Here is a 27,835-nt window from a genome sequence, read left to right on the forward strand (position 1 = left end):
AAGGGGGGACAGAGGAGAGGCTCACCTTTCTGTGGAGGGATACGACCCGCAATCAGCTATGTGGAGCATCGCTTTCCTGTGGGGCAGCATCCTTCTCCTGCCTAGCACGGCCGGAACGCCTGCAATGCTGTAAGAACCTCAGCTGCTTCGCATACGTGCTCTGGCTGATGGGGAATCTTGGGGGGGGTGGCGGTGTGACAGAAACAGGACAGAAGTCATAAGACCAGGAGTGTTTTTCCAGAGAGCCATAGTTTCTCATATTCCCAAGGTTTCACTTGGTTCCCATGTGCCGTCCCCCTGACACTCCCCCTACTACTTGGCTCTCCCTTTAGTGCCTTTGATGTAGACCATGTATTTCTGCAAGGACTCAGGCAGAGTCCAGCAACTGTGCCAGCTTTCTGCATGTGTTTAATTCTGATCTGCCAACATCTCACATCTCCTACTGTGCTCCAGAACATATTTCCTTTTGGGCTATACTTTTCTCCCCAGAGTCATAGGTCACCATTTAAATCTTTAGCAGACAAAGCTGGGTGCTTTTACAAATCAGGCAAACATGAGCCCAAGGTATCTAATAGGGATGCTCTTTGTAAAGCAATGTGTTCATTCTGGCTTAGCTGGCCATCTGCTCCCTCAGACTTTCTGAGAAACCTCTAGCAAGGACAATTCCCAGCACTGCTTCTCTTCATATACGTTATCAGGAATGCAACTCCTGTTCCAGCAGACACCGCTGTGATATACTGGCTTGTGAACTTGCTCTTGCCTTTTGAAGGCCTTTGCTTTTGCAGCCATGGCGTAAGTGCAACCAGAAACAGGGCTGTGCTCCAACAGTAGATGTTACAGGGGGAAATGTATCACTGGGTCGTATCTAGGTTCCCTCCTGCCGTGTGTGGTGTGGCATGCACAAGTCTAGTTTTAAAAATCTTTTCCAGCAGGAGTACAGCCTCTTCCTCTAGGACATATTCCATAGGCTGACACAGCTTGCCCTCAAATGATGCTTTACCACTACCTGTTTCCCACTGTTACCTTCAGCATGAAGCTTTGCTTTATGGAAATACTTCAATAGGCTGTCTGCTCTCCTGCCTATATGCCAATGTGTTTTGTAGACTCATGAGAAAGTAATCCAGCTTGGCTCTCGGGATCCTTGAATGACAGCCTCAGAGATGCTGTCTCATACTTTTATAGCTCAGAAAGCAAGGGCAAGGGATGAATTGGCAAAGGTGTGTAAGAAAATGTCCCAGAGGAAAGGGTCATTAGGAGCAAGGGAGATATGGGAGATTCAAGCAGTGAGTCTTTAGTGCTCATCCCATCCTTTAGCCCAGTGGCAGTGGGGAGGTGCCATGAGTCAGCTTAAGTAGGAAAATCAAAATGCCATTGGCATGTTTTATCAGATCCCCTACTATTAGCAGCAGACAAGCTGCTCAAGGCAGCTTGACAGCGCTCAAGTGTGAAAGCACTCAAGGCTTCTGGCCAGCAGGACTTTGACTCCCTCTTGCCAGGGTGCTGAGCTCCAGCTAAGAACTGCCAGCAGGTCATGTCCCTGCCTCCTGCTGTTCTGATCTTTCCAAGCCCTGCCCTCCTGCTGCTGCAAAACATGCCGCTGGCTGAACCTGTCCAGAGGCAGTAAGCAGGAGGCGTCAGTGATAAGAGTTTTCAAACCTGCTTGAATGTTGGCTTTTCTTTGGTCCTAGTTGCTGCAGTGCAGTATAAGATGAAAAAAAAACCAATATGAACAGCTTCTTGGTGTTATCCATGGGCACAGCTATGAGAGTAGCCAGAGAGATGTGAGATCTGGCATAAGAGAGCAAGGAGGACAGGAGTGTCAGGAGCTGAAGAGAAGGTGCTCATAAGAATGTGTCTGGGACATGAAGTCGGGACACTGGGTCTCACGTGCTTGGCATCGGTTCTGAGCCCAAGAGTAGCTGATAGGACAGAAAGCAGATAACCAGCCAAGCAAACTGATGGTGATACATAGTGTGGTTCAGTGAAAACGCTGAAGTCTCAGGAAACCTGCAATGTAGCCAAGCTCTGATGAAGATCCCTTGGGTGATGTGGGGAGGTTTCTTCACCTTATTTTTACTTTCATTTTTGGAAGCAGTGACTTTATCTTTTTACATGTGCATGCAGCATGTAGGGCAGACTCAGTGTTAATGGCTGCAGTACCAATAGATGAGAAGAATGGTGTGATCTTGTCCTACTGGCATCGTGGCAGTGGAATGAAGGGACCAGAGGTCTTATTAGGAAGTACCCAAATCCTATGGTCAAAACCTGTCCTCTTAGAAAATCAGTTTCACCTGACATTTTTTCCCTTTTTTAATAGAAATTATGCTGTGGCAATACCATCTCAGCTCTACTACCCCTTCTCAGAGACAGTGTGCCTCCAACTCAGCAGAAAGCAAGCAGTCCCAATCCATGTGACAGTAACCTTGCAAAGCAGAGCTGGGAATGAGACTCTGATCACTCAGTCCATCTCTCAGCTCACCTTCTTCCATTGCACAAGCTTCCAGGTGAGGAATATATTTTCCAGGATTATCAGTAGGGTGGATAGCACATGAGTTCTGCTCTTGCTGTGCAGGAAGGCAAAGAATTGTGTCTTCCCAAGGGGACATCTTAATGGGGCACTGAATCTTCTGCTTCAGCCTGTATACATCTGCCAGTGTCCTTCCTGCTGTGTAGCCCCACTGATATTTTACTCTTCTAGAAAATATTCTGAAAAGTACTGTGAGGTCTTTCAGGGCAAGAAGAACTGGAGCAATATAAAAGCAGTATCATAATTGTTATTCCAAAAGCCTGGGGATCCATGAACGGGATCCACCCCGAGTGATGGTTACAACTATGCCTGCAGGTCCCTCCTCCTGTTGGAAACCCCGACGAAGTGGCTTTTATTGGGATAAGAGTCCTGGAAGCAAACTCAGAGTATCAGAAGAAACAGAAAGTCCTAATCAAGCATGCAGACAAGAAGACTTTTATCCAGACGGACAAACCTGTGTACAAACCTGGACAGATTGGTATGGAAAGAATGCCATGTCTTGCGAGAGAACAAGCAGTCCTCAGGCCACAAACTATGGGGCGGCCTCTAGAGCTTGGAGAGGGGCCTGCTCTGCAAGGGAGACGGGTTACAGGCTTCATCTCCCTTCTAGGCTGTTCCTGCTTTTAGGGACTTGGGGATACCTCTCTCCTACATCAGCAGAGCTTGTGTTTTCCCCAGTACTAGCCATAGCCAGACAGAATGCCAGCGTGAACACGGCTTGTGTGTTTTGGCTGATGCGGTGCCATGGTGTTATACTCATGATTGCTCCAGTCAAAGCCACAGTAGTCTGTCAGTGCCCTGAATCCCTCTCTCTCCCACAGACTCCCTCAGATGAGGATCACGGTCCTGCAGGCCCCATCACTGCCCTAGCGCAGTTCAGATCACCACAGGGTACAGCCCTTTGCCCCATGCCTCTCCACCCTTTCCACTGGCATGGCCTTCACTGCAGGCAAGACTGAGTGTCCCACTGCAGGGCCAATGTCCAGAAAAATGCTGTTTCTCACCAGCATAGCCAGCCTTCCCAGAAACCCCACACCACCACTCCTATCACTTTTTTTCTAGCAGGCTGCCAGCTCGTAGCAGGGCTTTGAGCATAGGCCCGGGAGCGGATGGCTCTAGCTGCTGCCCACACCCTCCCAGTGAAGCACATGGGCACGTCTCTCTTAGCCATCTATTATTATTAACAGACTGGATTTCATTTCAGCCAGTCCTGTTTTTCTTTTGCTCTACAGTCAAGTTGCGAATTGTAGCCTTGGATCAGAACTTCATTGCCAGTAATGAAACGGTAAGTCAAGAGGGGAGAAACCCTAATAAGCCTGAAAATGCTGTGGGCTGCCTCCATGACTTCTGGATCAGTGCTTGGCCCAGCTAGGTGATCCATCTATGGACAACTAGTCTCAGTGTTGCTTTGGGTGCTTACAAACAGCGTTGGGCACCACCTGCAACACAGGAGCTGCTCATGATGTTGGGTCACGGGCAGTCCCTGGGAATTGCTTAGGGAAGACTCATGGACAGTTGGGGGATAAAAAATGCCGGGGAGGTGGATGGTAACTTACGTGAAAGCATCCCACCAGTAACTGTTATTTCCTCCCCACAGCACCGCCTGGTGGAACTGAAGGTAAAGGACCTACTTTATTGAAAGTGGTGATCTCTTCTCACCTTGGGGAAGACACAGGTTTGGAGATGATGGTGGGGAAATGTGGATGCAGAAAGCCAGTTACGTCAGAATGAATGGGAACAGTCCTCGACTTCTTGCCCTTCCTTCCTTTAGTATTCACACAAGTTTGGCAGTGCAGTGTCATGATACCCATCACACAGGGGTCCCTGCAGTAAATGATGGGTGCCACTGAAAACCAGTCCAGCAAACTTTTCTAGAGTGATCACAGGACTTTTGGTCCCTCTAGCCTGTGAACTGAAGATTTGTGAAAATCCTGAAGTTTCTTTACAGAGACTTTTATATTTAACATACAGAAAATAAAAGTTTGACCAGCTAGTGTTGCGGCTACACAGCTAGAGAAACTTCCTAAAGCAGCTTTCAGGATATTGTTCTTAAAATCTGTTAGTTTAGTTTCAATATTATAGGTAAAATGTGGACAGCAATCACCTGAGCTGAGGAAAGATACCTGGAAGCAGTGGGGAGTTTGTAATAACCCATGCAGAGAGGTCACAGTTCCAACTAGCAATTGGCAGTAGCTAATGCACATTTGCATGCCATAATCACCAAGCAATCACTACATAAACACATGGTTTCTGAGACACCTGTGCAATGCTTTATGCCAGTTTATACAAATGCAGTACTCTGATCTAGTTTCACCCTTTCAAACAACAGTTCCCACTTGTTCCATATGTTTATAAAGCACCCATCAACTCATCACTCATCAACTCATCAAGTCCTTCCTGGCTGGACAGTGTGACCATAGCCAGAGTTCTGCATCTTGCCCTCCCAAGAACCAGCAGTGGGAGAACATTGTTCATCATGGACTGACGGTGACAGTCAACAAAGCCTCCAGATGCCCTTGCATCCCAGGTCTTTACATCCTCCTTTCTATACTGGGCCTCATGGTCCCCTGCATGAAGTCCTGGACTCATTTCCCCAGACTTTCCTGGGGATTCAAGACATCAGACTCCCCAGTAATCACTCCCAAGTAGCTCATGCCTTAGGCAGCATGTGTTGTCAGGATTGACCCTCTCCACAGTGAACTGGGGGCTATGCCAGCTCAGATCACCACAGGGGTGTCTAAGAGGGACCACCTCTATCTCTCAGTGAGACAGGCAGGCAGTAAATCACAGTTTTGCAGCAGTCAGTGAGATGGTAGTGCCACCAGAGAGCAATAATATCATAGATGGACTTTGTCAATGAGACAGGGAGAAAAGCCCTATCCTCTTCCAGCTCAGACTCACCTGAGCACTGTAGCTGTGTCATAGACTTGGGCTCTCAGGACGAGAGGATATGTGCTCAGACCATGCTGTGGTAGCTTGGACATCCTGCATAAGAGTCTCTTTTTGCACTGGGGAATAACTACTCTTTACTACTGCCTACGCAGGACCCCAAAGGGAACCGAATTGCACAGTGGCTGAATGTTACACCTGTGGGAGGCATTGTGGATCTTTCCTTCCCTCTGGCTGCAGAAGCACCGGTTGGAGAGTACGCCATCAAAGTGCCTGACCGCACACATACCTTCCGGGTAGAGGAGTATGGTAAGAGTCTCAAGGAGCTGACAGCAGCAGAGAAAGATGTATTGCCTCCAGCCCCTCTCTCTCACACAGAGCTGAAGGGGCCATGCAGCTGTGAACAGCTGTGCTAGCTGTGCTAGCACCTGGCATGTCCAACTGCCTGCCAGTAGGTGTAATCACTGACTTTCACTCAGGCCCTCTGGCTTTCTCCTCCCCCATGTCCTGAGGATGGACTGAGGCACTGTCCCACAGCTGTGCTCTAGGGAGAGGACTAAGACTGTCTACTCCCACCACACTCTCCTGGCTCAGCTGCTGGTGCATTGCTACCAGGCCCTGTGCTGGTAGTCAGGGAATGAAAGGAGAGATTTATTTTCTGTGAACGACCATTTGGGGAGGACTGGAACAAATGAGCTCTCTCTATACTCACTGAATTATATTTCTCTTGCTTTCACACAGTGCTGCCCAAGTTCAGTGTCTCCATCCAGATGCCTCAGGTGGTCACCATCTTGGAGGAGAACTTCCGTCTCCACGTCTGTGGCATGTGAGCTGACTTATCATGGCAGAATGTGCATTCTTACTGGTTTAGAAACTGCGCAGTTATCAATAACTGAGCTCAAAATGGTCTCTGCCAACCCTACCCCCCCCGAAGTCTAGTACCCTGGCATCCTTTCTAAGGAATTCTCCTGGACTCTCACCTTTCTCCATATTCTCTCTCCCTACTTCTTTCTCTGTGAGTTTGAAGGTGTAGCAGTGGATCCCTTCAGTGCGGCATGTGCCCTACAATATAGTACCTCTGCTGCATTGACTAGTGCCAGTGTGGAAGGAATAATGACTCAACTAGTGGCCAGCACAATGTCCCCTAGCACTGCCTGGTGGGACTAGCGTTGACTTGGAGAGAACTCACCCACCACTGCCTTCTGTCTCAATTTGATGAAGTAATTTTAACTTCTTGGCCTCTACTGAGCTCACTAACCATGAAGATACTGCGGGCTGCTGGGTTGTATAGCTGCAAACCGCAGGCTAAAGCTGATATTATCCATCCTTGAGCCAGTGTTTCTGTATGAGTGTAAGTCCTCTCTGCTATGTTTGCCAGGTACACATATGGGAAACCAGTCCAAGGTAGTGTGAAGGCTGTGGTGTGCCGTAATCGGAAGTCTTCTAAAGCCAAGCGCAGTATTTGTAAGGATTACACTGGTGAGGTGAGCACATGGGACATCCACTCCTTTTGCAAAAGAGAGGAACAGGGGCAAAGAGAGGGAAGAATACTAAAGGAAGGAGTGAGACAGACCTCAGCTATTGAAGCAGCATGCTCTTTGCTCGGGAACAAATGACTGATACGCCCTTAACTCCCCAGTGTAGCAATCTTAGTCCCTCTCAGTGATTTCTCTGACTGTACTTAGATGCACTCAAAGGAAGAAGCATCTGTAGGCAAGCTATTGCACATTTGTCTACAAAACAGATACTGCAACAGGGCAATATAAAATACAAACACTGTCCACATCGATTCACTTCCACTGGATGCTTTTTAGCACCACCTTTTAATCTGGTGTAAACACCTATGTGCTGTTTCCCAGAAACAGCTGTTTTGGAGACACAGACACTACCTCTTGCATCTAGGCAAGCAATTGCAGTTCAGCACAGACTTTACTCGTTCATCTCTAGGGTTGAATGAATGTATCTATATTTGTTTACATATTTTTAAGTAACCCAGCACATATCTTAAAGATAAAGCCTGCCCTAGCAGAAGAAATCATGTTGTCAGGGAGAAATGACAGCTCACGTTTGCTACTGGCACATGAGTGCATGTGTAAAGATGAGACACGTGTGAAACAGCATCTCCTCTTACTGACTGCTCCACAGAAAAGAAATACGTTTCATGCCAGTATGGGAGTTGCTCCTTTAACTCGAGTGTTAAAGAACTAAAGTAACTAAAGTGTTAGACTTCTGGGCCTTGGGTTTGATCTGCACTGCAGAAGGGATTAGTGCATTTCTAATCCCAGTGGTTTGATCTGCACTGCAGAAGGGATTAGTGCACCTCTCTTACATAATTGGTTAACAGATACAATTTCACATCCCCAGACAAACGAGGACGGCTGCTTTGCCACTGAGGTGAATATTAAGATCTACCACCAGAAGCGTGGTGACAATTATGATTTCAACCTGGAAGCTGTGGCTTTTCTGAAAGAAAGTGGAACAGGTAGCAAAAACTGATTCTACACTTTGTGGAAAATCTTTTACTTTACACTCATACAACATGCTTGTCTTTGGGTTTTCACCTCTAAGACTCCTTATGGATCCTTGTGTCTTCCCATCAAACCACTGGAGCTATCTGCACTGGCTCCCATGGGGTCAAGTGTTCAGAGGGTTGTGCCTTCCCTGGGAGCACCATAGCAGCATGAACGTTCTCATGTACCATACCACCCGGGTCAGACTCACAAAGGACGTGTGAGTTCTCCCAGTTGCAGGATGGGCTTTACCAGTATGCTTGCTCCTCCACAAGCTGTTGTGACCAGTCCAGCTCTGACAGTCACCTTGGTTTGGCAGAGATGGGCAAGAGCTGCTTTTTCTCATCTTCTAGTCACAGTAGAAATGTGCACAGATGTGGGCCAGACCAGGCTTTTAAACCATACTTTAGGAAAAATCCATTGGAATGAGGGGATACTCAGAGCAACCAGTGTAACCAAGGCCCTGCCTGTGTATTGTTCATAGCTCCTCGTCAGATTTATCTCCACATCCCAGATAGGGAGATGAGGCTACTTGTCCAGAGCTACTGTTAAATATTCCATCTTGTAAGGTTTCCTCTCTTACAAAATTTTACAAAACCTTCCTTACAAGAAAATGTTTTGCAGCCCCTTGCTGAAAGCAGTGACACACGTTCACTCAGCAAACAACTGCAGTAGTTCAGATGGGCACCACATGACAAGACAGCAGACTGTAAACAAACGTAGTGAACGCAAGGAAAAATGTTGCCTTCTAGTGACTCTGCTATGAGAATGGGAGGAGAATGGAAGTGGACAATTACGAGTAGGGCCATCTTAAACAAAGTCAGAAAGAGCATTTGAGAACTGTCTGGCAGAGACCTCCTGGTAGACTGCTGTCATTCTAACAGGTCAGAATGTAGGAGGCACTATTGCCGAGTCTGTGTGTTGAATGACTCCTGAAGTTACACGGAGAAACTACAATCCCCTATGAGTAACAGTCCATTCCTTACCTCAGTCCATCCAATCTTGCTGCCTTTGCTCAGATGCATGATACTCACCTGCATGCACCTCCTGTCTTTCCTAGGGGTGGAGTTCAACACCACTGAAAACTGCAAGGTCACTTTTGATATCACAACTCTCCAATTCTGGGGGACAAGCTACTACTATCAGCAAGGAGCTCCCTACTATGGAAATGTAAGTGAACAGGGCAGAAACATGGAAAGCCCAGCAGCTGGGCCTAAGGAGACGGCAGGCACAGAAGTACTGAGGGGTCCCCTTGCTCTGAGCTGCCCAAAGCTGCTAGCACAGTCCTCTCTTCCAGCCCCTCCTTTGACATCTCTATCAAGAGGTAATCCAAAGGTGTGACCACAGGATAGGCACATGGCTTTGCCAGATGAGATGGCAGCTGCATAAATGGGGAGGGGTTGGAGGAGTTCACACTGAGAGTCCCTTTGCAGAGACGGGAACTGGGACTTCTACTGGGAGGTAGATTTCCAGTCCTGAGGCCTCCAATTCTCTGACTGCTTTCTGCATCATTACAGCTGGAACTCAAAAGTGCCAATGGGACACACCTGAAGAACAAGGAGGTGATTCTTACAGTGTCCTACGGTAGCAGAAAGCAGACTAAGACCTACTTCACGGATGACACTGGGATGGCCTCTTTCACCTTAGAGACGTCAGCATGGGACAACAGCAGTAAAGTTCTACTAGAGGTTAAGCCCAATAATTACACTGGATTTGGCTAGCACTAGGCAATGCATCCCTCAGACCTGTAGTCTATGTCATTGTCTCGGTATAGCCAGGGAGATGGAGGCATGGAGCAGTGAAATGACAGATCTACGGCAAGAGGAATAGCCCATAGCAGAGCCAGCGTTCTGGCCCCTGGTGCCACACACAGTCCCTGAGCAGTCAGGAGACATGATGAGAGATAGGGCAGTGGACAGAGGACCCATGAAGTTGTGACTGAGGTCTACCTACATAGCACCTCTGTCTGACGTGGAAAGGGCTTTGTGGGGCTGGGCAGGGACAGAGAGCAAAGGAAGAACTCCCACATAGTAAGGAAGAACTCCCACATAGTATGGAACAGGAAGATAGGAAAGGAGCTACGGAAGAAGCATCTGAAAATACATGTGGAGAAGAAAACGTCAGTGACCAGTTTGCGTTACGTTTCCTCATAGCATAAGAGTTAGGAGAAACCTGGGATATAAGAGGCAGAAAACTTAGGAGAGAAAGAAGGAAGGCCAGTAAGAAACCAGCTGCTGCAAGCCAATCTGGAGCAGAGCAGGTAACCAGGATGTAAGGAGCTAAATAGGGATGCCACCGACAGGCAAGTGACAGAGAAAAGTTTGCATCTGCTTTCCCATGAACAAGGAAGGCTCTCTTGTCTGGTTGTAGGGGTAGGTTTCTAATACCTGTCCTATCTAAACTTCAAGGTCAAGGCACCTTGAGGCAAGCCCTGTCTCTTTGTCAGTGTCAGATACAGTATCTTAGATGATGGATCTTGACCTTGCTGGAAGTCCACAAGATGTTAATATCATAGTCTCAGTGCAGATAGGTCATAGGTCAAAGATGAGCAAGGCTATTGATCTTCAGTTGTCCCCTGCCACCTCTACCCTACGGATCAGGGAAAGTGCTAAAAGAAATACAACGTGCGAGTGGAATAACACTGAACAGTGAAATACATTATCAGGGCAGATCCATGCTGCTACTTTCCCCACACGTACCAGACTGAAGCAAAGGGTTCAGTGGTTTGATCCAGGGACTAATAAGCCACTCTATACAGTCTAAAGATCTGGCTTGCTCCCAGGGTCGCAGCAGCATTGCAGAAGTTCAGGCTCTAGCCCAAGCCCTAGCAATATGCAGCTCCCTGCCTCCTGTTTAGGCGCTAGTTATCCCAGAGCGTGGTGGAGCGGGCAATGCCACGTTCCACAGAAACTTGGCATTGTTTCTGTGGCATTGAGCTTGGCTTAGGTGGAAATAGACACCTTACCCTGGGAGAGTTCAAAGCTCACTGTCCAGTCAGTCTTGGTTTTGGCATGGGGAGAGCTGTAAGAAATCTTCAGACACCGAGCCACCTTTTCTGTGCCACAGGCAAAGACCCAGCCGGAGAACTTAAGTGGTCAAAATGTGAGGGTGTCTTATGGCACTGCATCCCTCACACTGAAGGACTTCTACTCTTCCAGCCGCAGCTCTGTGAGGATCCAGCCAGTGCAGGCAATGCTGCCCTGCAGGGACGTGCAGCAGGTCACTGTGCACTATCGCATCCTAGCCACAGAGCTGGGGGACGGGGCTGCCAGAGCAGACTTCTACCACCTGGTGAGTGCAGGGCAGTGCCGGCAACGATGTCAGCTTTGCGACGCGTCTGTGTCAGCACCGGGCCCTTTGCTGGCCTAGAGGCATGGAGCAGAGGCACTATCAACCCTTTGCTCTGTTCATTACCCTTTAGGTTTTGGCCAGAGGATCCCTTGTGCATCATGGCCAAACAACTGTACTTCTTGATCCACCATTAGGTAAGAGCATCTAAATACCAGGAACAGATTAAGGACCCAACAGGAAAGCCCTTCCAGCCTAAATGGGGAAGGAGAGAAAAGAGATCTGAGACCAACAGGAAACAACAGAGCTGGCACAAAAAATCAAGAGGAAATGGCAAATATGCTATCTCTCTTCTGTCTTCTAATTTCCCTAATTTTTTTTTCTGATCTAATGATGAAAATGTCATAGTTTATCTGCCAAGCATGAATTATCAGAGACCTCCAAGAAAACTCACAGAATCTTTTTGCTGGACTCAAGTGGAAAGTCATTTGTCTTCCAAGTGCACACTGATGCCAAGATCCCTCATGATGTAAGGTCACTGCTACAAAATGGCACTAACCTACACCCTGGTCTAGCTGTGGCCTCCCCAGAAGCAAGGCAGAATAGTTTTTATCCAAGTAACTGTACAGAAGTATTATACAGGATGAGCATGTTGCTGCTGTAATCCTTGGAGACAGACTTCCTTGCCTCTTCCTATACTTTTTCTATTTCTCCTTCTTCCTTCAGGTCAGTATAGTGGGGCTTTCAATGTCACTCTGCCCATTGACCTAATTTCACCCATGGCTACACTCTTCGTTTACACTGCCTTCCCTGAGGGACAAGTGGCAGCTGACACCTTCAGTCTGAAAGTCTCCAAGTGCTTCAGGAACCATGTAAGTAGTGCACAAAACATAAGGGGGCAGGTAGGCTGGAGGGTAGCTAATTAACCACAAATCAGCAATAGATGTCCAGCAGAATCCAGTAGCCACAGTCTCCCCTTTTTCCTTCCTCTGTCAATGTCTTCAGTCCCTCTTCTGCTGTTTCAGGTGAAGCTTGGCTTCTCAGACACAGTGGCTCTCCCAGGATCAGCTGTCCATCTCCATCTGCAGGCTGCACCAGGTTCCCTATGTAGCATCCGTGCTGTAGACCAGAGCGTCCTTCTCCTGAGGCCAGAGGCTGAGCTATCCAGGGATAGTGTGAGTCACTTTAGGGCTAAGTCTTGCTAATATTGGAGAGATGCCTTTTGAGTATCTGGTTGCAGGCACTGGTTAATAAGGCACAGAGGATATATCAACAAGTACTTGAATGGGGACAGGACATGGCTTAATGAGAAAAAATGAAGGCCAACATCAAACACCAGTCAAAATTTCCAGTCTCTACAGAGGGATCTAATAGAATAACCCACTGTCATCCCCAAGTACAGCCCAAAGTCACACCCTTGTTAAACTTAGAGTGCTTTGCCACAGTGGCAACCAGATGGCAAGAGATTTCCACCTCCTGAACCAATTAATGGCAGTGCTCTGAAAAAAAGAGTTATGTTATAAAAAATGCCCAGTGTGTGATAGGCTCCATATCTTTGTTCCAGCTCACATGAACCAGACAGTCCTTCCATTCACAGACTGGACTGTAAGTGGTGCCTTGGCAGTGGAAAGGTCCCATTTCTCCTCTAGACCTGGGATGCATTTGGTCTAAGGACCCTTGAATTGCCTCTTGGCACTGTGTTGGTGGATCCAGGATGTGCCTTCAGTCAGACAAGAAGCTATCTAATGACTCTTACAGGGAAGGCATCCTCACTGTATGCATTGAGCTCACAGGTACAATCTATGAGCTAGAAGCAGCCACAGCTATGCAGCCATACCCCAGAGGGGTTCATGTTCATCTCTGGTGCTATGCATCTAAAACTTGTGGAGGCTCTCCACGAAGCTCAAAAACCTTTGGGGCTGGGCTTTTGTGGCAGGCAGGATCTGAGCTCTGCCTCTGCGGTCATGGAAAATGTCTGGATAGAAATGAAAAACTACCTACCTCCCACACTTAGCTGTACTGTTTTCATTCTCTGTCTACAGGTGTACAATATGTTCAGCTATTCTCAGGAGCACCCCAGCACCCTCACAGACCCTTATAGTGACTACTGTACTATCCACAAGAGCCCAGGAATTATTGGTTCCCCTCAGACCACCCTTACACCAGGAACAATGTCACCATTCATGTACGACAGATACTCCTATGCAGTGTCCCAACCAGATGTTTATGAACTTCTGAAGGTAAATCTAATTTCCAGAAAACTTGAAATATCAGAGCTGAGCCCTTTTGTATTCCAGATCAGCACTGGGTAGCTTCACAAATTGTCTTTTCTATAAATGCTGGCAACTTCAGGTTCTGAATTTGCCAAGCTTCTGAACTAAGAGATCTCTGACACTCCATGCTCTCAGCTTGATAAATTCCCATCAATCAGGCAGATCCCTAGAACCCAGCTCCCTGTTTATCCCAACCTTGAGACTCTCAGACTTCGTAGGGGTTGGAAGGAGAGGGAAGTGTCAGCATGAGTCAGAGAAAATTGAAGGTTGGAAAAGCAAAGCACCTGAGAGAAAAGGGGGACTGGGGAAAGGAGGGATATAATAATAGAAATGAATAGCAGATGAAAGATGACAACAAGTCTGTATTAGGGTGGGCAGCAAACTGTGGTGCCAAAATAATGACTTTGTGTGTGGGCATGCACATGCGAGTGGTCACCCTCACAATCCTGACTGGAGAGAGCCTCCTTTGGCATGAGGGGCCAGGACCGGGCTTCGGGAGCAGAGAAATCTCTGCATTCTCTCCCTATATAAATTCACAGGTCAGTCTGAGGTGCAACAACACAGGGTGGCTGATATGGTGGGAGGTGGGGGCAGAGACAGACCCTCAGACACACCACCCCCTCCACTGAAAACTACCTTCTTTTCTTCCCCTTCTTTCCTCTAGAATTCAGGTCTAACATTTTTAACCAGCCTTAAAATCAAGTCTCCAATTGAGTGCCACACCCCGACCACTTTCTACTACGACTACATGTGTACATCTCGATTTATCCTGTTTCTTTGGAAATCACGGGTAACATACAGGCTGCACAAGGGCAGCTGAACATGCAGTGTGCTGAGGAACTGGGGATGGCTTCCAGAGATGAGTGGGAGGTTGCAGAGGAGATGTGCACCACAGGAAGAGGGGAAGGGTCCTGACGTGTGTGTGTGTCCAGTGCACTGGAGGGGCAGAGGGGTGGCTGCATAGGAAGAACCTGCTTGTAAGCTTCTGCTGGCAGGAAGGAAGATAATATGGTCAAGGGGGGAAATGAGGCAGCTGTCTCAGGAAGGAACATCTGTTTGTAAGACTAGGAAAGGTCTTGCTGGAAACCAGAGAATGAGCCAAGGTTGGCACTGGGCAGTATCTAGGCCTTTCTGCAGGGGCTGAGAGCAAAAGTGTGAGCAGGTAGAGTTCCTCATGGGGGAGCACACACATACTGGAATCCACATGATCTCCTGGGTTGTCTCATGGAAGACAATAGTGAAGTAGGTTGAGGGTATCTTGGAGAGGACAAGTGGGATCGGAGTGGGAGTGGGAGGGATGGAGACCTGAGCTTTTCCGAGCTGAACTCTATCCTGATTTCACAGTTGCTCTGCCTTTGAATGAATGCTTGTATTCCCAATAGCTTATGGCGAGCTGGCAGACTCGGACACCTTGGACCCAGAAACAGATGCTGCTGTTGAACGTGCTGAGTCAGAGCACGTTGAGCTGGGTAGCGAGGCAGGGCCAGTACGTACCTGGTTTCCAGAGACATTCATCTGGACTCTGGTTCCCATCAAGTGAGTAATCATGGGCTGTGGCCCAACATGGATCCAGACCTCCTACCAGCCACAGCAGAGAGGGAATGGCCAGGAGCAGAGCCAGGGCATTATTTTCTTCTGTGCACACAAAGAAAAGGGAGGTGTGAAGAAGTGGATAAGGATGATGGAGGTTTGGTTCAGTTCCTGGCTCTGCTTGAGATTTTCCAAATGATCCTGGGGAACTTAAAATCACAGACTCCTATAGGATGGAAGAGGCCTCCAAAGGTCTGTAGTTCGACATCCTGCGCAAGGCAGGTCCAGTTAGATCAGGTTGTAGTCAAGTTCTCTGTATTTCCAAGGATGGAGATTCCACAAACTATGTGGGCACCTGTTCCAGTGTTTGACCATCCTCATGGTATTTTTTTTTCTTATCTCAGGTCAGAGTTTCCCATGTTCCAACTTGTGTCTGTTACCTTTCATCCTATCAATATGCACGTCAGAAGAGACTGGTTCCACTGTCTCTACACCTTCCCAATAGGTAGCTTTAGAAAGCTGAAAACCCCAGTTCTTTCAGCCATTCCTTGTACATCAAATGTCCCATCAAATGTCTCTTACCATCTTGGTAGTCCTCCACTGGATACATTCAAGTATGTCAATATCTTTCTTATGGAAAGCAAAAATGGGACACAGTACTCCAGATGTGGTCCCACAATGGAGGAATACAGGGGAAAAATAACTTTTCTCAACCCAGTCTTCTTAATACAGTCCAGAAGTAGATGGCCTTCATTGCTGTAAGGGCACATGAGATGTCTCATGCTCAACTTGTTATCCACCAGGACGCCACCTCTTTTTCTGCAAAGTTGCTTACTAGCCAGTCACTGCCTAGCCTGTACTGTTGCATGGTATTATTCCGTCCCAGATACAGAATCTACCAATTTTCAAGCCCATTTTTCTGGCTTGTGAAGGTTCCTCTTAATAGCAACCTTTCCCTCCAGCATATCAGGAACCCCTCCCCAACAAGGTATGGTCTGCTAATACCTAGCAAGATTAGTCTGCTAATCTTGCTGCGGATGTCCTCTCTCCTATTATCCAGGTCATTAATAAAGCCATTAAGCAGTATTGGCCCAAGTATCAGTCCCTGAGGGATGCCACAGGTAAACAGCCACCAGCTGGACTTTGTGTCACCAATAACCATCCTTTGTCCCCAATGGTCCAGCGAATTTTCTGCTCACCTTATCATCCGCTTGTCCAGTCCACACTAATGTGGCTACAAGGATACTATGGGAGATTGTGTCAAAGGCCTTGCTAAAGTCAAGTTATGCAGCATCCACTGTTCTCCCCTTATTCACACATCTCAGCTTTCTTAATTCTCCCACATGCCAATGTTTTCCATCTGTAAAATAGGATCTCTATCTCTCCATCTCATTTGGGTGGATTATGCCCATTTCAGGACAGGGACAGTCTTCCATTTTGTGTATGCAGATCTGTAAGTGACACATAATGATGACTGCCGAGCTGCAGTTGGGAGTTTGGGTGGTAGTGTGGTGGAAGTGTCACACAGTATTCCCTGGCACAGGCTGGGTGTATAACATGGACCCCCTGGGAGCCCTGTGTGCCCACAAAAAACAGGAGTTTGAGGTGCAACACTGTCCAGAGGCAAATTTTGGTTTGCTTTTGCCTCTCAGTTATTCCTTGCCCACCTATTTGCTACCCTTCCCATACCTCTGTCCTACTTCCTAGGAACCCCCACACCTTTACATGCACTTCCAGTTCATAGTCCTTCTGCATTTGTCTTCCCAAGAGACATCTTTACAGGGATGGGGACAACCCCTTCCACTCTGTTTTCTCCTCAGTGATTCAGGGGCTGCTGAGCTAGCTGTCACAGTACCTGACAGTATCACAGACTGGAGAGCCATGACCTTCTGCACCTCAGAGAGCCATGGGTTGGGAATCTCAGAGACCGCCAGCCTGCAGAGCTTCAAGCCCTTCTTCGTGGAACCCACTTTGCCCTACTCTGTCTTCCGGGGAGAGTCATTTCCCCTGAAAGTCAAAGTCTTCAGCTACCTGAAGCAGTGCATGGTGGTGAGTGGCTCCCTCCAGGATGGTTTTTCAGCAGGGGGATGTGTGGTAACAGTACTTCACTGATAGAGACCCAGACAAGGAGCTGCCTCCTCAGGCACTGGGCAAAAGACACCAAAGAAGCTCTTCACAAAGCTGCATGCAGAGCCATCTCTGTCCAGCTTATCCCTCCCCATAAGCTCAACCCTACAGGACTGCGATGTCCATGGGCTGTTGGTGTCCCACAGATATTGCAATAGGGCCATCATCATACTCACTCTGGGCCTCTGGGCTTGACTGACATTTGGATCAAGGAGCTGAAAGGAAAAACACAGCAGCAGGTCTGTAACCCGAACTCCCTTTTGTTTCACCTCTAGCTCCAGCTTAGCCTAATGGACTCCAGGGATTTTGAATTTGTGCATGCAAATGTCAGGTTCACTATTTGTCTGTGTCCTGATTCAGCAAAAACATTTTTCTGGGATGTGAAGGCTACAAAATTAGGTAAGGAGACAAGGGAGGGGCACGAGTGGGAGGCACCGGTAGAGCTGCTTGAGGAAACCAGAGCTGGGCTGGAAGGGAGAGTGGCCTGTTATGCAAAGCATGAGTGAGCAGCCTTAGGCTGAGCAAACTAAAACATAGGCATGGATGTGCCAACTGGCCTCTGATGTTTCGTTCTTTAGGGAAGGTGAATTTCACTGTCACTGCTGAGGTGATGGAGCAGGAAGATGTTTGCACTGAGAGTACAGCTGTTGTGCCAGAGTCTGGAGGGAAGGACACAGTGGTTAAACATCTGCTGGTGAAGGTCAGAGTATGCTTCAGGGTCCTGGCGAGGTCGGAACTGGGTCAGGCTCAAAACGGCCCAGTGGGTGGCTCTGGGAAGGGAGAGTCAGCTGGGCAGGTAGGCATGTTTCTCAGGGAGGCTGGTCAAGGAGTGATTCTAAAGGTAGGTTGGAGCGGGGCATGAGCTGAGCACCTCCACTCGATGGGACAGAGACGTCAGAACTGCTTGCTAGCAGGGCAATGGGGACAAAAGCCATGTAGCAGCTTAGAAACCTGCTTCCCAGTGAAACTTCGCTGTCAGCATGCGTGTCCCTGCTGTCTGTGTGAGGCCCTTTGCATGGTCCATGAGGACGGAAAAGGTGCTTGCAGGAAAGTGGGGTGCTGCACAGCTGCTGTCTCATTTTACTGCTCTCCCTTCTGAGCTGACCAGGCTTTTCCCCACCAGGCAGAGGGGCTGTTGGAGGAAAAGACCCACACCTCACTCCTGTGCCCTAAAGGTAGGTGCAGGTACCCCAGAGACAGGGACTGTCTTACCACTGGGGCTGTACACACGCACAGAGCAAGGAGACCAAACAGAAGCAGTGTGGTGTGTGAACAACGCCAGGACTATCTGGAGGTGCATGGGGAGGGGAAAGTCAGGGATTTTGGAGCTTTTACGGGGAGGCAAACCCATTCATCTCTACCCAGTACTACAAGCTCCTGGCAGCACCAAGCCACTGCCTAACCACATCACAGTCAGTCATCCATGGGTGGCCTGATCTCTGTCATCCTCTCTTTTGAATGCTGATTTCACCAACTGATGAGGTGATCCCAGCCTTGTTTATACCATCTCCTGGGGATGCTTATAGATCTGCTATCTCCCTCCTGCCTGTTGTTCTGTTGCTTTTGCCATTTGCAGGAACTTCAGCTTCAGAGACAATCACTTTCGCTATGCCAGAGAACGTGGTCCTTGGGTCAGAGAGAGCCCACATCTCTTTCTTAGGTGAGATTTAGGGGGGTCTTGGAAAGTAATATTTTTCCCTGCAGGAGTCTTTTCTTCTGGTGCCACCATGTCTGCTTTAGCAAACAGAGTAACAAGAGGGAATGGGTACAATGAAGTATGATACTGGGCCCTTATGTCTTCCAGAGAAGCATCCCATCTCTCTTATACAAGTGATGCTGGGCCAGATGGATGTATAATTTCACCCAGCCAAGGGAAAGATAGACAAGTACCATATCACTGTTCCTACAAGGCTCTATAGACATTAAAGTCACCCTAGTGTGAGCAGAGGTGAACTGAGACCAGTCTTAGCAGGTTATCTGGAGAATCGGTGAGACCAGAAATTTTTTACATGCAAGAATATGTAAAGCTCCCAAAGCCGTGGTTCTGTCCTACAGGTGACATTTTGGGGACAGCACTGGACAACATAGATGGGCTTCTCCAGATGTCCAGTGGCTGTGGTGAGCAGAACATGGTTCATTTTGCCCCCAATGTCTTTATCACACGATACCTTCAAGAAACAGGACAACTGACTCCAGAAATCAAACAGAAGGCAATTGGCTATCTGGAAAGCGGTGAGTGGATTTCTGCTCATGTTGGGTTATTAAGCTGGTGATGTCCACTACAGCAGGTTGTGCAGTGGGATCTCAGCAGAGTCTTGGTGCTGAACAGGATTTGTGCAGCATCACTTGCCTGACACCATGGGAATTGCAGCAGTGTAAATCAAGCTGCTGTGTCTCAGTTGAACAAGGGGTACACAGCACCCCTCTGAAAGCCTTTTGCTGAATTCCTCAGAGGCAATGCTCTCTATAATGATCAGCAGGATTGGTGGGGCAGGTTGTCACCTATGACAGACACATAGCATCTTCACTACCCTCAGCCTCTTCCCGCAGGGTATCAGCGGCAACTCCTGTACAAGCACACAGATGGCTCATACAGTGCCTTTGGGGAAGGAAGTGAGCCAGGGAACACATGGTAAGCAGAGATATCCAGACACAGTTGAGGAACAACAGCTTGACCTGGTCAGGCTCAAGCTGGCTTGGATTTTGTCTGGGGAAACTGAGGGAGTCTGGAAGTGTGGAGTTTTGACCAGAAACTGCTCCTGAGACTTTTTGGAAGGGAACCATGCCAATAAGCTGACTTGAGGTACCCCTGTTTGATTGTTTGTGCTTGGGCACCCTAACTGAGGCTGATTCTGAAAACTTGGCTGCAAAGACACCTTCTTTCCAGGTTTTCCAGTGTGCTTTGTGCCCAAACAGGATTGGGAAAGGGGCTCAGTGAGCTCACTAAATATCAGGCCTCCTGGCTTTAAATCACACAAGTGCACCCTGTTGGAATTGGCAGAGCTCTGGGGGAAGCACTGAACTGTCAGTGAATTTTTTCTCTCTTGCTGCAAATGGATCTGAGCTGGAGCTTCAAGAGCATGTAACTCATGTGCATTGCTTCCAATTCTCCATCTGCACAGAGGCTCTGGCCTGCTGGTATTTCTCCAGGGATGAGATGGTGGAAGACACAGACTCCTGTCTCCTACTGGAGATGGGCATCAGTGACTGGTTCAATTCAATTTTCTTCTCCTTTCCTTGGCTCTAGGCTTACTGCCCTTGTCCTCAAGACCTTCAGCCAAGCCCGGGACTTCATCCACATAGATGAGCAGAATATAGAGGATGCTGCCAGTGCCCTGATTAAAAGTCAGACTCCATCTGGCTGCTTCAAGAGTGTGGGGAAGCTCTTCAACAATGGTCTGATGGTATGACATGTCCTGTCTGTTCATTAGGTACCTCAGAGCTCCTTCACTTTCTGGCTCAATTTGGGTGTCAAGAACAAATGAACCCTACTGCAGGAGGGAGGCTCTGATATCCCCAAGGTCACCCTTGGGTGACACTCAGGGTTGTGCTTAGTCGTAGTGGCACTTTTTCGAGTTATGAATGATGCAGGTTTGCATGCGCATAGGAACTGAACCAGTGCCCTGCCCTAGCCCCATCTCAAAAGCTAACACATGCCTCAAAAAAAAAAAGTTTTTCAAGCTCTGTGTTATTCCCTTGGTAAACTGCTTTAGTTTCCTTTCCCATTATTGAGCTACCGTTTCTTCCTTCAGTCTGAGTTCCCCCCTGTACAGAGAAAGTCAGAAATGGAGTGAACAGAGATTGATGGCAGCCACTCATGTGAGATTCACCTTGCCAGGCATGTGCCCTATACACGCAGAAACACAGCACTTGTGCATGCACAGACACACACAGAGTACCACCAAAATGGAGCCAGCAGCAGTTTGGTGGACAGGACCTCAGATAATTAATCCTCTAAGTGCAGAGAATGGGAACTTTCACTTGCCCTTGCAAAAGATACCTTTTCTTTTGCTCCTCCATACCCTTGTCACTGTCCTGGCCCTCCAGTGAGGTGCCACCTTGCAGTGGGGTTGTGGGAACATCACTTTCCCCTAGCACTGAAATCTGCTACTGAAAATCTTTTGCAGGGGAGGGGAAAGGGGAATGTGTTCAGCAGAGGGAGGGAATCAGCTACCCAGAGGAGCCTGGGGCACGGTGGCTGAGAAGTGCTCTGGTAAGCAGGACCTGCAAGAGTGGATACCAGCCCTGGCACTTCCTTAGCAGAAGGAATAGAACTAGCACTGTTGTCTGTGCTGGCTTTTGCTCGGGGAGCACAAGGCACTGGGAAACTTCTCCTTCTCCTTTCTGACAGAAGCCCTCCTCTTCTCTGTTTTGTGGTGACTGCAGGGTGGAGTGGAGGAAGGACTGGGGCTCAGCTCTGCAGTCATCACAGCTCTCATACACTCAGGGATGCCACAGTCCGTGAGTATCGGCAGCAGGGATGGGCTGTGCGTGCAGCCTCTCGGCAGGCAGTGCACTGGTGCTCTGCCTTTGTGCACACAGGGGTACATTACCAGTTTTCTCCCCATGTGTCCTGTCCCTGTTTCCACCCTCCTCTGCACATGTCAAGGCTTCATTCCCTCCCCATACACCCTGCCAGCAGCCAGTGTGCTTTCAATTGTATCCTAGGACCCAGTCATGTGGAAAGCTCTGAAATGTATAAAGGACCTGGTCAATGCTGATATTGGCAGTTCCAACCTCTACAGCCTGGCACTAGCTGCAAACGCCTTTGCAGTAGCAGGTGATAAGGCCTTCAGGCAGAAAATCCTCAAAAGATTGGATAAGGCCGCCATAATGTCAGGTACTAAAGACTGTGGGGCAGGAGAGAGGGCCATTGGCAGAATGGTGTGGAGATCCCAGGGCTGAACGACCAAGGGAATGGAGGGCAGGAGTGGGGGGCACTGGCAGAGCTCTGTGGGGAGCCCAAGGCTTGGATAGCCTCTGTTTGCCAAGCTGTCACAGGCTACATCCATACTGTGAGACAGACTTTCTCTGTGGATGATCTCACAGTCCTGGTCTCCCAGTCATCAAAACCAGGGGAGTTTCATGGATGTTGTAGAGCTCCTTCCCAGCCTGCAGGCCTAGGTTTTTACTGGGAAAGCAGGGTGTGGGGGGCAAATAGGGAGATATACACCCATAGCTTGTCCCAGTGTATATGTTCACTTAGTACCTAGGCACAGGGGTTGAGTAGGACTCCAAGGTCATTAGATACAGCTACACACTCCATAAGTGTTCCCACTCCACCTCTAGATGACCAAATATTCTGGAGTCAACAGTCCAAACAGGAAGAAGACTCCCTACATTGGTATCGGGCTCCATCTGTTGATGTGGAATTGACATCTACTATCCTCATGGCTCACCTTTCAAAGTCAAGTTTGTCTTCAGATGAAATCAGAAAGGCATCCCAGATTGTGTCCTGGCTCACCAAGCAGCAAAACCCTTATGGAGGCTTTGCTTCAACCCAGGTAATCCCCTTGAGCCATCAGCAGCAGAGAACCTGCTGTCAGCTATGGTTTGTGAGAGCAATGGGTTCTAGCACAGCCCATAGTAAAAAAGAAAAAAGAAAGAAAAAAAAAAAAGATGTATGGATTTACAGCTCCTGGGAGTTGGGAAAAGGTGAGTATTTGTATGCCTTTGAGCTAATCCCATGCTAAAAGTCCAAGGGGAAAGCTCAACACTTATTGTGCTGTAGCTGCAGTATGAGGACTCAGGACTGGGCACGCACAAGAAGCAGGAATCCTATTTTGCCCAATGTGTGTCTCTTTCCTCAGGATACGGTGGTTGCTCTGGAAGCCCTAGCCCTGTATGCAACCAAGACTTTCAGCAAGGATGGCCCTGATCTTCAGGCTTCTCTCTCCTCTGAGGGTTTCAACCAAAACATCCGAGTAGACAACACCAATCGCCTCCTGCTGCAGACAGTGGAGCTGCCAGCCATTCCTCAAGATTATACTGTGCGCGTGCAGGGCCATGGGTGCCTCTTCCTGCAGGTAAGCCCAGCCAGGGAGAAAAGGTCTGTCTGGGCAAAAGCCTTGAAAGCCAGGGCACCTCTCACCTTGCTACTTAGCCAACACTGAAAACAGATTGCTGCAGTAACTTGCAAGAATCTGGGCTTCAAGGCTGGTAGGAGTAGCTGGAATCCAACAGGAAGGGAATAGAAATTCCTCAGATGAAATCTGGATCATCTCCACCCAGTCAGAGCTGTAACTCTCCTCCAAGAAGTCCAGTGAACACCACCAGGAAGAGTGCACTAGCAGAACCTCTGCTTCTGCCACATAGTTTTCTCTTACACCGGTGCAAGACAGTAAACAGTAGCCAAAAGCTAGACAAGGATATTCTCCAGCAAAAAACCCTGCTATTCTCTGCCAACTAGCTGCTTTCTGTCCTGGCAGGCCATTCTGCGGTACCACATCCCTCCACCGAGGAGTGACATCACCTTTGCCGTATCTGTGCAGACAGAGTGCACCGCACCCAACGCCACCCAGTTCCCTCTCACCATTCATGCTCGGTAGGAGACACTCAGTTGCCCTTTGCCTCCCCTGTGCTAAGAGGCTTCTGGCACCACATCAGTCTCTTGATGGCCAGGATTCCCCGTCACTTATGGGGTCCAAGTGCTAAGGTGTCCCCATTCACTTAACTATGCTCTCCTCAGCTGGGTGAAAGGTACAAGGCCCCAGAGGGATGGCTCAGGCTACAGTCCTATCTCGTTATCATGCCAGTCACCACAAGTTCTCCCAAGGTCTGTGGGTCTCACCCCCTTCTAGGATTAGGTCTCAAAACACTAGTGATGTGAAGGTCCTGTGGGACTGACTGCTGACACTTATTCCTAAGTCTTCCCTCCTCTGCTCCTGGTTGACTGTCACACCACTCTCCTCTGCTGTACCCCTGCCTGACTTGGGACAGAACTGCCAAGAGAGCAGGCAGAGGATGTGATATTGCCTGCCATGCCTAGAGAAGGTAACTCCAGAAGCCTTCCAAGGAATTTATTCTCCTTGGCTCAGCACAATTAAAAGAGAGATCAGGGGAAGTACAAAGATTTATTACAGTACAGGAACAGGTATGCTTACAGGAGAAGCACTGGAAGGAAAGGCAGATTCCTCCACCTGAGTATCAAAGCTGGGCTGGAGTATCTGGAGATCATGGCTCAGAAAGTAACATTAGTGCTGTCCCCTGGGTTCCTGCTGCAGCTACACAGGGAACCGTGTGTCCACCAACATGGTCCTGATCCAAGTGGAGCTGCTGTCTGGATACAGCCCCGTGGCAGGTTCACTGGAAGAGGTGAGACGGCAAATTTGTGTCCAGCTGGGATGGGAACAGTGATGGATACCATCATGCAGGATTGTATGCAGAACTGTGATCATTCCTGTGGGCAAACATGGTTCTTTTCTTCCCAAGAAATCTTTATACCCAAAGTCTCTTCCAGGCCGCACCTTGCCTTCCCCTACCCCAAGGGCTTCCTTGGCCATATGAACATTTTGCCCCTGCTCTCACAGGGACAAATATCCCTGAATATTTCTGCTTTCTGTTAGAGTCTTTCTGACATTTTTTCCCCTATTTTCAGCTAAAGAAAATGCCTTTAGTGAAGAAAGTGGAAAGCGAAGCTGACCGAGTCATTCTCTACCTGGAGGAAGTGAGTGGAATTTAGGCTAACATCATCATTAAAAGGACTATGGACTGGCAGATAGCTTTTAGCTTACTCTTGTATCTTGGTTCCATTAGTATTTTAAGTATCCAGAGCTGTTGTTCCTGCATACCAGCCACATTTGCTGACCCGGAGAAGTACGTTGTGTCAGCCTGCAGTAGTTCAGCTGTAGAGCCTGTACACAGGGCCACTTAACTTGAGTGAAATGAGGCTAACTCTGATGTTAAGCCTACATCTGTTGGCACTGTTCAGAGACTGTTGAAAGTCCATATACAGTGTCTGATCAGGATTGGGAGTAGTAGTAGGATCCATCTAGTAAATTCAAGCAAGCCTGAATTCTTATAAAGCTCTTAAGCCACCTGAATGTAGTAGAGAGCATCCAAGATTGCTCATGGCGTTTGCCAAGATCACTCAAAATTAAACCAGATGGTTGGGTGAGCAGCAGTTCTCACTCCACAGCCTCATTAATCAACAGATTAACAACCACTCCAGCCTTTCTCTAGCTACATGCATACCTAAACAGCATCAGAAACAAGACCCAGCATGAATTTAAAAACTTCAGAATTTCCAAGGAGCATCATCATCTGTGATTCTTCATCCCCAGTTGTCAATAAGCTGAGCTAAGCTAGCCTCATAGTAAGTGGGTTATTGTCATGTGGATGCATTAGACTTGCAGAGATGCTGCTTCCGTTACATCTACAGCACATAGCAGAAAGGCAGCACAGAGAAAGATTTCAGCTCAGGCTTCCAGGTAGCACAAGGTGGAACCTAATCAACAGCAGGTCATGTAACTACTACCATCCAGCAGATGTTTATCCACACCTTGTATTTGTCTGCTTAATGATGAGGGTTGTGTGAGACTGGAGAATAAGAGCTGATGTAATGGGACTGTGTATAAGAAAGTAGCCACTGAGGCAAGATGCATGAAAGACCTCAGAGCAGAGCTGGATGAGAATGTGGGATTGGTTGGAGACACTAGTGCTATATTTAGATATGTAATGCACATTGACTCTGTGGGTTTGATATCTCTCATGAGCTAAGTTAAATTTGGTGATCAAAAATGGGAGATGGCCACAGAATGTGAAGTAAAAGATATTTCTGAGATGGACTGGAAAGCAGAACAGATCTGTCACAGTGGTGAGGTCTCCATGGAGCCTGAGTGAGAGCAGGTGGAAGGGATTGTCTTACAGGACTTTAGTTCTGGTTGTAATCCTTGCATCTCTTGGTTTTAGCTGACTAGACAGCCTCACACCTACACTTTGCTGGTGCAGCAGGACATGCAAGTGAAGGATCGTAAGCCAGCTAATATCAAGGTCTACGATTACTACATGCCAGGTGAGCTCAGATGCTGTACTGCAGAAATCACCCAAATGTACCACTGGAAAGAAATTTTCTGAAGTTGTCTAGTCTAAGACAATACCACCCCTGGCATGTTTATCTAACTGCCCCTTAGAAGCTCTCTAGTGATGGACTTACCCTCTTGAGTTTCAAAATGGTAGATCCTTCTTTCTCTGGTCGCAGAACTTGCAAGCTTGAAGTGGGCATGTAGATCCACTTAGGGTCTTACTCTCCCAACACGAGGGGAGCAAGGAGCTCAGAGTCGTGCTTTCGTACACTCACGTTGTGGGAGGCAGCAAAGGCAAAGGAAGCATAGTGAGGGGATGGTTTAGAAGAGTGAGGCCCCCCGTTAGAAGAATGACACTGAAAACAACTTGTCCTCTGTTCTCTGGGGTCCCTAGTGGGAGGAAAAGCTAGAAATGTGTCAGGGATTGCTATTGCTTCAGAAAGTGAGGAATCTGTAACTGTAATGGAGCTGTTTGGGACTTACGGCTTCAAAAGATCTCAAGCCCCATGACTTGGGTGAATCTGGACTAGCTGCACACAGAGTCTTTGACACATACCAGAGGCTCCATGTGTCACAGAGGAGGTAGGAGTCATGGCCTGTAAGCTGAGGGAATGCCTCTCCTAGAAAAAGAGGCACAATGCTGGGTTACTTTAGTGAATTTTTGGCAAGTGTATCTCACCAGCACTTTTTTTCTCATCTTTCAGAAGAATCTACAGTGATGAGCTACAGTGCCCCGTGCGAGTGAGGTGAGGGCCCAACACCTCTTTTGTCATCACAGGCATGGTCCTGAAGAGTATGGAGAGGGAGGGAGATTCAAGGAAGGGCCCTTGGTCAAGAAACTTGCCAGACTGCAGGTTCAGGGAAGGAAGTGATTAGCAATGCTAAGTAAGGGTGAGTTCCTGTATCCCAGTGGTAAAACTGAGGAAAAGGAAGAACTGAAGTGGAAGGTTTGAGGTGCCCAGCTCATGAGAGAATTGGAGTTATGTTACAGAAGACAAGGGCTGCCTGTCCCAAGTCCTATCACCAATCCTGGCATTTTGCATCAACTACTTTCTTCAAGTCAACACAGTTCCTTTTCCTGGCACTTTCCCTGCAGTTCCACAGCGCTCCAGCCCTGTGCACGCAAGACACCATGTTCACCTTTACTGCAGGCCCTGACTCCTTTTCAGTGCCAATCCTTTCACAGTCTCAGGCTGGCTTCTGATGCATGCTAGGGAACGGGCACCTGCCCGTCCTCTTTCCAGGCTGGGCAAAGGCAAAGCTTGAACTTGACCAGTGCCTGCTCCTGCTCTAAACTTTGCTTGCATGTGCATGCTTCCCTGCCCACAGCCCACGAGATGGAGAAAAACACCTGCTTCATGAATCACCTGTGGGAGGCACACAGCCCTGCCCTGGGATGCCTGCCACAAGCCCCACACTCTTAGTGGAGATTCTGCCATAGGCTTTGCATGGGTAGAGTCAGAGAGAGCCCTGTCCTTGATGGCTTGGCAGTCCCGTTTGGTCACGAGGTGCAAAAAACCCCCTGAGTTCCCAGTGGTTAGTTTTAATACTTTAGGAACAGATTTTTTTTGTCCTTTGTTGTCTTCACAGGAACAAGGACAGACCCATCCTCTGCAGTCTCTGTCCATCAGTCCTTTGCCACCCCTGCCAACAGCCACCACATGGAGA

General features: G+C 48.3%; 1 protein-coding gene across 1 annotated transcript; it reads left to right on the forward strand.

Moving 5' to 3' along the window:
* Positions 1-58: 58 nt before the first annotated feature.
* Positions 59-26,912, forward strand: LOC142413002 (alpha-2-macroglobulin-like protein 1). The gene is made up of 35 exons (XM_075509033.1): positions 59-129; positions 2,318-2,504; positions 2,843-3,005; positions 3,760-3,812; positions 4,125-4,145; positions 5,572-5,725; positions 6,158-6,242; positions 6,795-6,900; positions 7,781-7,898; positions 8,987-9,096; positions 9,444-9,614; positions 10,993-11,217; positions 11,348-11,411; positions 11,941-12,086; positions 12,240-12,389; positions 13,257-13,454; positions 14,152-14,239; positions 14,870-15,023; positions 16,838-17,066; positions 17,420-17,543; positions 17,723-17,844; positions 18,268-18,319; positions 18,721-18,804; positions 19,200-19,376; positions 19,695-19,776; positions 20,392-20,548; positions 21,531-21,605; positions 21,813-21,984; positions 22,434-22,648; positions 22,955-23,170; positions 23,573-23,688; positions 24,368-24,458; positions 24,742-24,810; positions 26,055-26,157; positions 26,872-26,912. The coding sequence occupies exons 1-35, from the start codon at positions 59-61 to the stop codon at positions 26,910-26,912; spliced, it is 4,389 nt and encodes a 1,462-aa protein (XP_075365148.1).
* Positions 26,913-27,835: the final 923 nt, after the last annotated feature.

This window comes from Mycteria americana, chromosome 1 (genome assembly GCF_035582795.1).
Source record: "Mycteria americana isolate JAX WOST 10 ecotype Jacksonville Zoo and Gardens chromosome 1, USCA_MyAme_1.0, whole genome shotgun sequence".
NCBI lineage: Eukaryota > Metazoa > Chordata > Aves > Ciconiiformes > Ciconiidae > Mycteria > Mycteria americana.

Excerpts from the sequence above, each read along its gene's own strand:
- LOC142413002 (XM_075509033.1), top strand. The coding sequence starts at position 59 with ATGTGGAGCATCGCTTTCCTGTGGGGCAGCATCCTTCTCCTGCCTAGC. Across the intron at positions 6,901-7,780 it reads GTAAGGATTACACTGGTGAG|ACAAACGAGGACGGCTGCTT; the intron begins GTGAGCACATGG and ends TCACATCCCCAG. Across the intron at positions 18,805-19,199 it reads AGCCCACATCTCTTTCTTAG|GTGACATTTTGGGGACAGCA; the intron begins GTGAGATTTAGG and ends TCTGTCCTACAG.